The sequence below is a fragment of the Pristiophorus japonicus genome, chromosome 5, assembly GCF_044704955.1.
Source record: "Pristiophorus japonicus isolate sPriJap1 chromosome 5, sPriJap1.hap1, whole genome shotgun sequence".
NCBI lineage: Eukaryota > Metazoa > Chordata > Chondrichthyes > Pristiophoridae > Pristiophorus > Pristiophorus japonicus.
This window is the reverse complement of record NC_091981.1, coordinates 302,506,022-302,519,520: the sequence shown is the minus strand read 5'-3', so window position 1 is coordinate 302,519,520 and position 13,499 is coordinate 302,506,022. Positions and strand designations below refer to the sequence as shown.

Here is a 13,499-nt window from a genome sequence, read left to right as displayed (position 1 = left end):
GCCACTTGGTGGTTAGCAGGTTTTGCAGAGCTTGCAGCTCATCTACAAGCTCGTTGGAGGTGCCCCATTGTTCCACAGCTCTTGCAGACATACCCTTTGAAGCGGCATGAATAGGCCAAATGGAAGCTTCCACAACGCCAACAAGGTGTGAATTGCCTTGCATTCATCCTTTGTTTCGGACTCTGAATCATCTGGGTCACCTGAGGCCTGCTGGCAGTTGCAGACTCATGGTTGCTGCCCTGTACATTTCTGCTCGCAAACACAGTTCCAGTTAATTTATGAACATTGCTAGCACTTGTGTGCTGAGAGATTTGTTTGGTGTTATCACTGGTGGACATAAATGGCTGTGCTATCGCAATGGCCTTACTGAGGGTCGGTGTCTCTACAGTCAAAAGTTTTCATAGGATGGTCTCGTGGCCAATGCCCAGTACAAAAAAGTCTCCGAGCATCTGCTCCAGGTAGCCATCAAACTCACATTGTCCTACAAGTCGCCTTAGCTCGGCGACGTAGCTCACCACTTCCTGACTTTCAGATTGCTGGCACGTGTAGAACCGATACCTCACCATCAGCACGCTCTCCCTCGGGTTAAGATGCTCCCGAACCAGTGTACACAGCTCCTCATACGACTTATCTGTGGGTTTCACCGGAGCCAGAAGATTTTTCATGAGGCTATAGGTCGGTGCCCTGCAGACTGTGAGGAGGACCGCTCTCCTTTTTGCAGCACTTCCTTCTCCGTCCAACTCGTTGGCTACAAAGTACTGGTCTAGCCGTTCGACATAGGCTTCCCAGTCCTCACCCTCCGAGAACTTCTCCAGGATGCCCACAGTTTGCTGCACCTTTGCGTTGGATTTGTATTCTCGTCGCCAGTTATTGTGTTCCTAACACAGATGAGACTGCACACAGGGAGGTTAAAGTAACAGTGACAAAGTCTTTAATAAGACACCCCAGAGTGATAACAGGCCTTAGGGGCTGCCTTATATACAGTGCTCCCAAGGGATGCTGGGATCCCTTGGGACTTCAGGGGATGCGCTCCCTGGTGGCGGAACATGGGAGTGCATGCTTTACAGATACACAACATCTACACCCACTTGTTCTGGACTCTCCCACCAGAGGAAATAGATTGTCTCTAAATATCTACCATCTAACAATCAGCATCACTGAAACACATTATCTGGTCATTATCACGTTGCTGTGTGTGGGAGCTTGCTGTGCGCAAATTGGTTGCCGTGTTTCCCACATTACAACAGTAACTATACTCCAAAAGTACTTCATTGGCTGTAAAGCGCTTTGAGACATCTGGTGGTCATGAAAGGCGCTATATAAATACAAGTCTTTCTCTCTCTGTCCCCTCTTTATCTCTCTCTCTCTCTCTCTCTGTCTGTCTCTCTCTCTGTCTCTCTTGCTCTCTCTCTGTCTCTCTCACTCTCTCTCTTTCTGTGTCGCTCTCTCTCTGTCTGTCTCTCTCTCTGTCTCTCTTGCTCTCTCTCTCTCTGTCTCTCTGTCTGTCTGTCTCTCTCTGTCCCTCCCTCTATCTATCTCTGACCCCCTCTCTCTCTCTCTCTCTGTCCCCCCCTCTCTCTCTGTCCCCCCTTCGCGCTCTCTGTCTGTCTCTCTCGCTCTCTCTCTCTCTCTCCTGTTCTCTCTCTCTCTGTCTCTCTCTCTCTATCTCTCTCTCTCTCTCTCTCTCTCTGTCTGTCATTCTGTCTCTGTCTCTCCCTCTATCTCTCTCTGACCCCCTCTGTCTCTCTCTCTGTCCCCCCCTCTCTCTCTGACCCCCCCTCTCCCTCTCTGTCCCCCCTTCGCTCTCTCTCCCTGTCTCTCTCTCTCTCTCTCCCTCTCTCTCTCCCTCTCTCTCTTTGTCCCTCTCTCTCTGTCTATCTCTCTATCTGTCTATTTCTGTCTCTCTCTTTCTGTCTCTGTCTCTCTCTCTCTGTCTGTCTGTCTCTGTCTTGCTCTCTCTCCCCCCTCTCTATCTCTGTCCCCTCTTTGCTCTCTCTCTGTCCCATCCCTCTCTCTCTCTCTGTCTCTGTCCATCTCTCTCTCTCTCTCTTCTTCCCCGTCCCCTCTCTCTCTGTCCCCCTCTCTCTCTCTCTCTCTCTCTGTCCCACCCCTCTCTCTCTCTCTGTCTGTCTCTCTCTGTCCCCCCTCTCTCTTTCTCTCTCTCTCTGTCTCTCTCTCTCTCTCTCTTTCTGTCTCTGTCTCTGTCTGTCTCTCTCTCTGTCTCTCTCTCGCTCTGTCTCTCTCTCTCTCTGTCTGTCTCTCTCTCTCTCTCTCTCTCTCTGTGTCTCTCTCTCTCTCTCTCTCTCTCTGTGTCTCTGTCTCTCTCTCTCTCTCTGTCTCTCTCTCTCTCTGCCCCCCCATCCCCGCCCCCTCTCTCTCTGTCTCTCTCTCCGTGTCTCTCTCTCTCTCTCTGTCTCTCTATCTCTCTCTGTCTCTCTCTGCCCCCCCTCTCTCTCTCACTCTCTCTCTCTCTCTGTCACTCTCTCTGTCTGTCTCTCTCTCTCTCTCTCTCTCTCTCTCTGTCTGTCTCTCTCTCTCTCTCTCTCTCTCTCTCTCTCTGTCTGTCTCTCTCTCTCTCTCTCTCACCCACCCCCGCCTCCTCTCTCTCTGTCTCTCTCTGCCCCCCCCTCTCTCTTTCTCTCTCTCCGTGTGTCTCTCTCTCTCTCTGTCTCTCTCTCTCTCTCTCTCTCTCTGTCTCTCTCTGCCCCCCCCTCTCTCTCTCTGTCTCTCTCTCTCTGCCCCCCGACCCCCGCCCCCTCTCTCTCTGTCTCTGGTTACCTGACACATATGAATCCGTTGCCTGCTGTTGTGTCTGAGCCTGTTGACTGTGGGGTATTAGATTAATGTTGTGTTTTTGCTCCCAGTTATTCCCACTGTTCCGCGGACCCCGCTCAGAAGCCCCAGAGAGGAGCAGAGGAACCGACATTTCTTTGCCCCGGAATATGAGGGTAAGTGCTAGGTTTGCCCCTTGGGGTTTGGCCCAGTCACACGCGGTGCCCGAGCTCAGTGTGATGGGGGTATACGGTGGTGAATCGATGCCAGGAACTCTGGAAGCGGAGGCTGTGTAAAGGTTTGTGCAGGGGACATTAAACAGGGAGTGGGCGGGCGGGACGTTTTTCCCCGCTGCCAACCTAGAAAGTGGCACAAAGTTAGCGAACAGCCTCAGAAAAGCAGGCTTCGGCCTAGCAAGCGGACAGCTCGGGAACCATCCTGAAATATAGGCCCACATTGAGTGCCGGTGACGGGGTAGCGAGGGGGAAGATTACCGTCCGCCTCCCCATCCGGCTCAACCCGTTTTGGAAGTGGCCTTTAAAAAACGAAATCCATTCTCGGGATGTGGGCGCCACTGACAAGGCCGGCATTTATTGCCCGTCCCGAGTTGCCCTGAGAAGGGGCGATGGGCCTTGAACCGCTGCAGTGCAGTTTGACACAAACTGAGGGAATGGCTGGGCCACTTCAGGGGGCAGTTATAGTCAGCCATGTTGGTGTGGGACTGGAGTCACATGTAGGCCCAGACCGGGTAAGGACGGCAGGTGTCCTTCCCTGAAGGACATGAGTGACCCAGTTGGGTTTCTATCCCAATCCGACACAATTCTCAAACTGCCCTGGGTGGGATTTCGACTCCTATTCTCTGGGTGACGAGCCCAGAAACAGACCCCCTGACTGTTGCCCCAGAGCCCAGGAACAGATCTCCTGACTGTTGCCCCAGAACCCAGGAACAGATCCCCTGACTGTTGCCCCAGAGCCCAGGAACAGATCTCCTGACTGTTGCCCCAGAACCCAGGAACAGATCCCCTGACTGTTACCCCAGAGCCCAGGAACAGATCCCCTGACTGTTACTCCCAGAGCCCAGGAACAGATCCCCTGACTGTTACCCTAGGGCCCAGGAACAGATCCCCTGACTGTTACCCTAGGGCCCAGGAACAGATCCCCTGACTGTTACCCCCGGGCCCAGGAACAGATCCCCTGACTGTTGCCCCAGAGCCCAGTAACAGATCCCCTGACTGTTGCCCCAGAGCCCGGTAATAGATCTCCTGACTGTTGCCCCAGAGCCCAGTAACAGATCCCCTGACTGTTACCCCAGAGCCCAGTAACAGATCCCCTGACTGTTACCCCAGAGCCCAGTAACAGATCCCCTGGCTGTTGCCCCAGGGCCCAGTAACAGATCCCCTGACTGTTGCCTCAGAGCCCAGTAACAGATCCCCTGACTGTTACCCCAGAGCCCGGTAATAGATCTCCTGACTGTTACCCCAGAGCCCAGTAACAGATCTCCTTACTGTTACCCCAGAGCCCGGTAATAGATCTCCTGACTGTTACCCTAGGGCCCAGGAACAGATCTCCTTACTGTTACCCCAGAGCCCGGTTATAGATCTCCTGACTGTTACCCTAGGGCCCAGGAACAGATCTCCTTACTGTTACCCCAGAGCCCGGTAATAGATCTCTTGACTGTTACCCCAGGGCTCAGGAACAGATCTCCTTACTGTCACCCCAGAGCCCGGTAATAGATCTCCTGACTGTTATCCTAGGGCCCAGGAACAGATCTCCTTACTGTTACCCCAGAGCCCAGTAATAGATTTCTTGACTGTTACCCTAGGGCCCAGGGACAGATCTCCTTACTGTTACCCCAGATCCCGGTAATAGATCTCCTGACTGTTACCCCAGGGCCCAGGAACAGATCTCCTTACTGTTAACCCAGAGCCCAGTAATCGATTTCCTGACTGTTACCCCAGGGCCCAGGAACAGATCTCCTTACTGTTACCCCAGAGCCCGGTCATAGATCTCCTGACTGTTACCCCAGAGCCCAGGAACAGATACCCTGACTGTTACCCCAGAGCCCGGTAATAGATCTCCTGACTGTTACCCCCAGCGGCCGAGGAACAGATCCCCTGACTGTTACCCCAGAGCCCAATAATAAATCCCCTGACTGTTACCCCAGGGCCCAGGAACAGATCCCTTGACTGTTGCCCCAGAGCCCAGTAACAGATCCCCTGACTGTTACCCCCAGAGCCCGGTAATAGATCTCCTGATTGTTGTCCCAGAGCCCAGTAACAGATACCCTGACTGTTATCCCCAGAGCCCGGTAATAGATCTCCTGACTGTTACCCCAGGGCCCAGTAACAGATCCCCTGACTGTTACCCCCAGAGCCTGGTAATAGATCTCCTGACTGTTACCCCAGGGCTCAGGAACAGATCCCCTGAGTGTTACCCCGGGGCCCAGGAACAGATCCCCTGACTGTTACCCCAGAGCCCAGGAACAGATCCCCTGACTGTTACCTCGGGGCCCAGGAACAGATCCCCTGACTGTTACCCCTGGGCCCAGGAACAGATCCCCTGACCGTTACCCTAGGGCCCAGGAACAGATCCCCTGACTGTTACCCCAGGGCCCAGGAACAGATCCCCTGACTGTTACCCCCAGAGCCCGGTAATAGATCTCCTGACTGTTACCCCCAGAGCCCAGTAACAGATCCCCTGACTGTTACCCCCAGAGCCCGGTAATAGATCTCCTGACTGTTGCCCCAGAGCCCAGTAACAGATCCCCTGACTGTTACCCCCAGAGCCTGGTAATAGATCTCCTGACTGTTACCCCAGGGCCCAGTAACAGATCCCCTGACTGTTACCCCCAGAGCCTGGTAATAGATCTCCTGACTGTTACCCCAGGGCTCAGGAACAGATCCCCTGAGTGTTACCCCGGGGCCCAGGAACAGATCCCCTGACTGTTACCCCAGAGCCCAGGAACAGATCCCCTGACTGTTACCCCGGGGCCCAGGAACAGATCCCCTGACTGTTACCCCTGGGCCCAGGAACAGATCCCCTGACCGTTACCCCAGGGCCCAGGAACAGATCCCCTGACTGTTACCCCAGGGCCCAGGAACAGATCCCCTGACTGTTGCCCCAGAGCCCAGGAACAGATCCCCTGACTGTTACCCTGGGGCCCAGGAACAGATCCCCTGACTGTTACCCCCAGAGCCCAGGAACAGATCCCCTGACTGTTACCCTAAGGCCCAGGAACAGATTCCCTGACTGTTACCCCTGGGCCCAGGAACAGATCCCCTGACTGTTACCCCCAGAGCCCAGGAACAGATCCCCTGACTGTTACCCTAAGGCCCAGGAACAGATTCCCTGACTGTTACCCTAAGGCCCAAGAACAGATCCCCTGACTGTTACCCCCAGAGCCCAGGAACAGATCCCCTGACTGTTACCCCTGGGCCCAGGAACAGATCCCCTGACTGTTACCCCCAGAGCCCAGGAACAGATCCCCTGACTGTTACCCTAAGGCCCAGGAACAGATCCCCTGACTGTTACCCCCAGAGCCCAGGAACAGATCCCCTGACTGTTACCCCTGGGCCCAGGAACAGATCCCCTGACTGTTACCCTAAGGCCCAGGAACAGATTCCCTGACTGTTACCCCTGGGCCCAGGAACAGATCCCCTGACTGTTACCCTAAGGCCCAAGAACAGATCCCCTGACTGTTACCCCTGGGCCCAGAAACAAATTACCCCCCTGTTTCCGGGTCCGATGACGGACACACAGCTCCCAGCTGCCATGTTGTTGGTAACTGGATGGTGTATGTGCCAAAGAGAACAGAAGTGGAGGCAGTGACCCCCTCAAAACCCCGATCGACCCCTCACCAGCCCTGCCAGCTGATCTAGAAGCACGGGAGAAAGTTCAGGGACGGTGAAGAAGGCTGCTGCCAGAGTTGTGAGAATGGAGACACCTCAAGTCGCTGGAGAAATACCACCAACGATCGCTTCGCAAGATCCTGCAAATCCCCTGAAAGACAGGTGCACCAACATTAGCGTCCTCAACCAGGCCAACATCCCCAGCATTGAAGCACTGACCACACGTGTTCAGCTCCGCTGGGCAGGGCCACATTGTTCGCATGACCGACACGAGACTCCCAAAGCAAGCGCTCTACTCAGAACTCCTTCACGGCAAACGAGCCAAAGGTGGGCAGTGGAAACGTTACGAGGACACCCTCAAAGCCTCCCTGATAAAGTACAGCATCCCCACTGACACCTCGGAGTCCCTGGCCAAAGACCTCCCAAAGCGAAGGAAGTGCATCCAGGAGGGCGCTGAGCACCTCGAGTCTCATCGCCGAGAGCATGCAGAAACCAAGCGCAGGCAGCGGAAGGAGCGTGCGGCAAACCTGTCCCACCCACCCCTTCCCTCAATGACTATCTGCCCCATCTGTGACAGTGACTGTGGTTCCTGTATTGGACTGTTCAGCCACCTAAGGACTCATTTTTAGCGTGGAAGCAAGTCTTCCTCGATTCCGAGGGAGTGCCTATGATGATGATGTTGAGGATGCAGGTATCCAGACAGAATGAGCATGCTGGGGTTCACGGAGGGCTGTGAAATGCTGAAGGGGTTCGGCAGAGTGGGCTTGGACAGACTGTGTGCACTGCTGGGTGAGCCCAGAGCAAGAGGGCCGTGCATATAAGAGATAGTCGCTGACAGATCAAACAACCAACGCTGAGCAATTTCTTTACGCAGTGAGTGTGAGAATATGGAACTGGCCACAAGGAGTGGGTGAAGCCAAGGGCTTGGAGGGTTGAGGCATTCCTGAGGGAGAAGGGACTGGATGAGGGGACAGGGTGCGAGGCGGCTCACGTGCAGTATATACACTGCCCTGCTCCAGTTGGGCTGCGTAGCATCTTTCTGTGCTGTGGATTACACTGGCTTGGAGCCGTAAGGATGCATAGAAACATAGAAAATAGGTGCAGGAGTAGGCCATTTGGCCCTTCGAGCCTGCACCGCCATTCAATGAGTTCATGGCTGATCATTCCCTCAGCACCCATTTCCTGCTTTCTCTCCATACCCCTTGATCCCTTTAGCCATAAGGGCCACATCTAACTCCCTTTTGAATATATCTAACGAACTGGCCTCAACAACTCTCTGTGGTAGAGAATTCCACAGGTTCACAATTCTCTGAGTGAAGGAGTTTCTTCTCATCTCGGTCCGAGATGGCTTACCCCTTATCCTTAGACTGTGACCCCTGGTTCTGGACTTCCCCAACAACGGGAGCATTCTTCCTGCATCAAACCTGTCCAATCCCATCAGAATTTTATGTTTCTATGAGATCTCCTCTCATTCTTCTAAATTCCAATGAATATAAGCCTTTCCTCATATGTCAGTCCTGCCATCCCGGGAATCAGTCTGGTGAACCTTCGCTGCACTCCCTCAATAGCAAGAATGTCCTTCCTCAGATTAGGAGACCAAAACTGAAAACAATATTCAAGGTGGGACCTCACCAAGGTCATGTACAACTGCAGTAAGACCTCCCTGCCCCAAACCCAAATCCCCTAGCTATGAAGGCCAACATACCATTTGCCTTCTTCACCGCCTGCTGTACCTGCATGCCCACTTTCAATAACTGATGTACCATGACACCCAGGTCTCGTTGCACCTCCCCTTTTCCTAATCTGTCACCATTCAGATAATTTTCTGCCTTCCTGTTTTTGCCACCAAAGTGGATAGCCTCACATTTATCCACATTATACTGCATCTGCCATCCATTTGCCCACTCACCTAACCTGTCCAAGTCACCCTGCAGCCTCTTAGCGTCCTCCTCATAGCTCACACTGTCACCCAGCTTAGTGTCATCTGCAAACAATGGTCTGCCCGTTAGGTGCCGCTTCGGGGATCTGAATCATGGCTCTCACTGTGCTGCCTCCGGCAGTTCAATATCTTTCCCGTATCTTGGTGACCAGAACTGGTCACAGTTTACAAAAGGCATTCGATAAGGTGCCACATAATAAGTTACTGTACAAGAAAAGGGCTGATGGGATTAGAGGTAATGTGTTAGCATGGTTAACGGACAGAGTCGGGATAAATGCTTCATATTCGGGTTGGCAAACAGTGAATATGGGGTGACGCAGGGATCAGTGCTGGGGCCCCAGCTAGTTACAATCTATATTAATGACCGAGATGAAGGGACCGAGTGTAATGTATCCAAGTTTGCTGATGATACAAAGCTAGGTGGGACAGTAAGCTGTGAGGAGAACATACAGCGTCTGCAAAGGGATATAGACAGACTGAGTGAGTGGGCAGTAAGGTGGCAGATGGAGTTTAATGTGGAGAAATGTGAGGTTATTCACTTTGGTAGGTAGAATAGAAAGCAGAGTATTTTTAAATGGTGAGCAATTATTAAATGCTGGTGTTTACAGAGATTTCAATATCATCATATCGGAAACACAGAGAGTTAGTATGCAGGTACAGCAAGTAATTAGGAAGGCAAATGATATGTTGGCCTTTATTGCAAGGGGATAGAGTATAAGAATGAAGAAGTCCTGCTCCAATTGTCTGAGGAAGCATATACTTGCCTTAGAGCTGGTGCAAAGAAGGTTCACTGAGTTGATTCCTGGGATGAGAGTCCTGTCCTATGAGGAGAGATTGAGTCGGTTGGGCCCATACTCTCTGGAGTTTAGAAGGACGAGAGGTGATCTCATTGAAACATACCAGATTCTGAGGGGGATTGACAGGGTAGATGTTAAGACGTTGTTTCCCCCGGGCTGGAGAGACTAGAGCCAGAGGGCATAGTTTCATAGTTGATAGAGTGTATCTGGGATGGTTTCCTTCAACAGTACGTTGCGGAACCACTAACTGGTGTTCTTGTGTTTACAGCTCAGGGTAAGGACACGACAGCGCTGGATATCTTTGCATTTGGAATCTGTGCGCTGGAGGTAGGGAGCTGAGAGGGACGTTGGTGCTGGGGGGTGGGGGGGCAGTGTCCTCGGGGACTGCTCTGGGAAATTCGTGTCTTAATGCAAGGAGTATCCGCAATAAGGTGGATGAATTAACTGTGCAAATAGATGTTAACAAATATGATGTGATTGGGATTACGGAGACGTGGCTCCAGGATGATCAGGGCTGGGAACTCAACATCCAGGGGTATTCAACATTCAGGAAGGATAGAATAAAAGGAAAAGGAGGTGGGGTAGCATTGCTGGTTAAGGAGGAGATTAAGGCAATAGTTAGGAAGGACATTAGCTTGGATGATGTGGAATCTATATGGGTAGAGCTGCAGAACACCAAAGGGCAAAAAACGTTAGTGGGAGTTGTGTACAGACCTCCAAACAGTAGTAGTGATGTTGGGGAGGGCATCAAACATGAAATTAGGGATGCGTGCAATAAAGGTGCAGCAGTTATAATGGGTGACTTTAATATGCACATAGATTGGGCTAACCAAACTGGAAGCAATACGGTGGAGGGGGATTTCCTGGAGTGCATAAGGGATGGTTTTTTAGACCAATATGTCGAGGAACCAACTAGGGGGGAGGCCATCTTAGACTGGGTGTTATGTAATGAGAGAGGATTAATTAGCAATCTCGTTGTGCGAGGCCCCTTGGGGAAGAGTGACCATAATATGGTGGAATTCTGCATTAGGATGGAGAATGAAACAGTTAATTCAGAGACCATGGTCCAGAACTTAAAGAAGGCTAACTTTGAAGGTATGAGGCGTGAATTGGCTGGGATGGATTGGCGAATGATACTTAAGGGGTTAACTGTGGATGGGCAATGGCAGACATTTAGAGACCGCATGGATGAACTACAACAATTGTACATTCCTGTCTGGCATAAAAATAAAAAAGGGAAGGTGGCTCAACCGTGGCTATCAAGGGAAATCAGGGATAGTATTAAAGCCAAGGAAGTGGCATACAAATTGGCCAGAAATAACAGCGAACCTGGGGACTGGGAGAAATTTAGAACTCAGCAGAGGAGGACAAAGGGTTTGATTAGGGCAGGGAAAATGGAGTATGAGAAGAAGCTTGCAGGGAACATTAAGACGGATTGCAAAAGTTTCTATAGATATGTAAAGAGAAAAAGGTTAGTAAAGACAAACGTAGGTCCCCTGCAGTCAGAATCAGGGGAAGTCATAACGGGGAACAAAGAAATGGCGGACCAATTGAACAAGTACTTTGGTTCGGTATTCACGAAGGAGGACACGAACAACCTTCCGGTTAAAAAAGGGGTCGGGGGGTCTAGTAAGGAGGAGGAACTGAGGGAAATCCTTATTAGCCGGGAAATTGTGTTGGGGAAATTGATGGGATTGAAGGCCGATAAATCCGCAGGGCCTGATGGACTGTATCCCAGAGTATTAAGGAGGTGGCCTTGGAAATAGTGGATGCATTGACAGTCATTTTCCAACATTCCATTGACTCTGGATCAGTTCCTATGGAGTGGAGGGTAGCCAATGTAATCCCATTTTTTAAAAAAGGAGGGAGAGAGAAAACAGGGAATTATAGACCGGTCAGCCTGACATCGGTAGTGGGTAAAATGATGGAATCAATTATTAAGGATGTCATAGCAGTGCATTTGGAAAGAGGTGACATGATAGGTCCAAGTCAGCATGGATTTGTGAAAGGGAAATCATGCTTGACAAATCTTCTGGAATTTTTTGAGGATGTTTCCAGTAGAGTGGACAAGGGAGAACCAGTTGATGTGGTATATTTGGACTTTCAGAAGGCGTTCGACAAGGTCCCACACAAGAGATTGATGTGCAAGGTTGGAGCATATGGGATTGGGGGTAGTGTGCTGACATGGATTGAGAACTGGTTGTCAGACAGGAAGCAAAGAGTAGGAGTAAATGGGTACTTTTCAGAATGGCAGGCAGTGACTAGTGGGGTACCGCAAGGTTCTGTGCTGGGGCCCCAGCTGTTCACACTGTACATTAATGATTTAGATGAGGGGATTAAATGTAGTATCTCCAAATTTGCGGATGACACTAAGTTGGGTGGCAGTGTGAGCTGCGAGGAGGATGCTGTGAGGCTGCAGAGCGACTTGGATAGGTTAGGTGAGTGGGCAAATGCATGGCAGATGAAGTATAATGTGGATAAATGTGAGGTTATCCACTTTGGTGGTAAAAACAGAGAGACAGACTATTATCTGAATGGTGACAGATTAGGAAAAGGGGAGGTGCAAAGAGACCTGGGTGTCATGGTACATCAGTCATTGAAGGTTGGCATGCAGGTGCAGCAGGCGGTTAAGAAAGCAAATGGCATGTTGGCCTTCATAGCGAGGGGATTTGAGTACAGGGGCAGGGAGGTGTTGCTACAGTTGTACAGGGCATTGGTGAGGCCACACCTGGAGTATTGTGTACAGTTTTGGTCTCCTAACCTGAGGAAGGACATTCTTGCTATTGAGGGAGTGCAGCGAAGGTTCACCAGACTGATTCCCGGGATGGCGGGACTGACCTATCAAGAAAGACTGGATCAACTGGGCTTGTATTCAATGGAGTTCAGAAGAATGAGAGGGGACCTCATAGAAACATTTAAAATTCTGACGGGGTTAGACAGGTTAGATGCAGGAAGAATGTTCCCAATGTTGGGGAAGTCCACAACCAGAGGTCACAGTCTAAGGATAAGGGGTAAGCCATTTAGGACCGAGATGCGGAGGAACTTTTTCACCCAGAGAGTGGTGAACCTGTGGAATTCTCTACCACAGAAAGTTGTTGAGGCCAATTCACTAAATATATTCAAAAAGGAGTTAGATGAGGTCCGTACTACTAGGGGGATCAAGGGGTATGGCGAGAAAGCAGGAATGGGGTACTGAAATTGAATGTTCAGCCATGAACTCATTGAATGGCGGTGCAGGCTAGAAGGGCCGAATGGCCTACTCCTGCACCTATTTTCTATGTTTCTATGTTTCTATAACGGGGGGAGGGGGGTTGTGGGGGAGGGGGTTTGTGGACGAGGGGAGGGAGTAATAGCAGAGGAGGGGAGGGGGTAATGGGATAGGAGGGGATGGGAGGGAGGGAATGGGAGAGGAGGGGGTAATGGGAGAGGAGGGGTGGGAGGGAATGGGAGAGGAGGGGAGGGGGTAATGGGGGGAGGGGAGGGGGATGGGAGAGGAGGACAGGAGGGGAATGGGAGAGGTGGGGAGGGGAGGGGATGAATGGGAGTGGAGGGGATGGGAGGGAGTGAATGGGAGAGGAGGGAAGGGGGAAATGGGAGAGGAGGGGAGGGGGTAATGGGAGGGGAGGCGAGGGGGGAATGGGAGAGGAGGGGATTGGAGGGGGTGAATGGGAGGGGAGGGGAGGGGGTCATGGGAGAGGAGGGGAGGGGAGGGGGAATGGGAGGGGAGGGGAGGGGGGAATGGGAGAGGTGGGGAGGGGATGGAGGGAATGGGAGAGCTGGGGAGGGGAGAGGTAATGGGAGAGGTGGGGAGGGCAGGGGTAATGGGAGAGGTGGGGAGGGGAGGGTTAATGGGAGAGGTGGGGAGGGGAGGGGAGGTGATTATGGGAGAGGGGGGGAGGAGATGGGGTAATGGGAGAGGAGGGGAGGGGGAATGGGAGAGCTGGGGAGGGGAGGGGTAATGGGAGAGGTGGGGAGGGAAGGGGAGGTGGTTATGGGAGAGGAGGGGAGGAGATGGAGTAATGGGAGAGGAGAGGAGAGGGAATGGGAGAGGTGGGGAAGGGAGGGGAGGGGGTTATGGGAGGGGAGGGGAGGGGGCAATGGGAAGGGAGGGGAGGGGAAGAGAGAATGAGAGGGCAGGCGAGG

The 13,499-nt window shown here is 52.1% G+C and overlaps 1 protein-coding gene across 1 annotated transcript in view; it reads left to right on the top strand.

Annotated features, from left to right (window-relative positions):
• The window catches only part of LOC139264187 (nuclear receptor-binding protein 2-like), a 125,343-nt gene that overhangs the window by 87,776 nt on the left and 24,068 nt on the right, over positions 1–13,499 (top strand). Inside the window, exons 8-9 of the mRNA XM_070880273.1 lie at positions 2,865–2,948; positions 9,625–9,683. Of these exons, the coding sequence (XP_070736374.1) occupies positions 2,865–2,948; positions 9,625–9,683 (143 nt within the window). The remainder of the gene's footprint in view (positions 1–2,864; positions 2,949–9,624; positions 9,684–13,499) is intronic.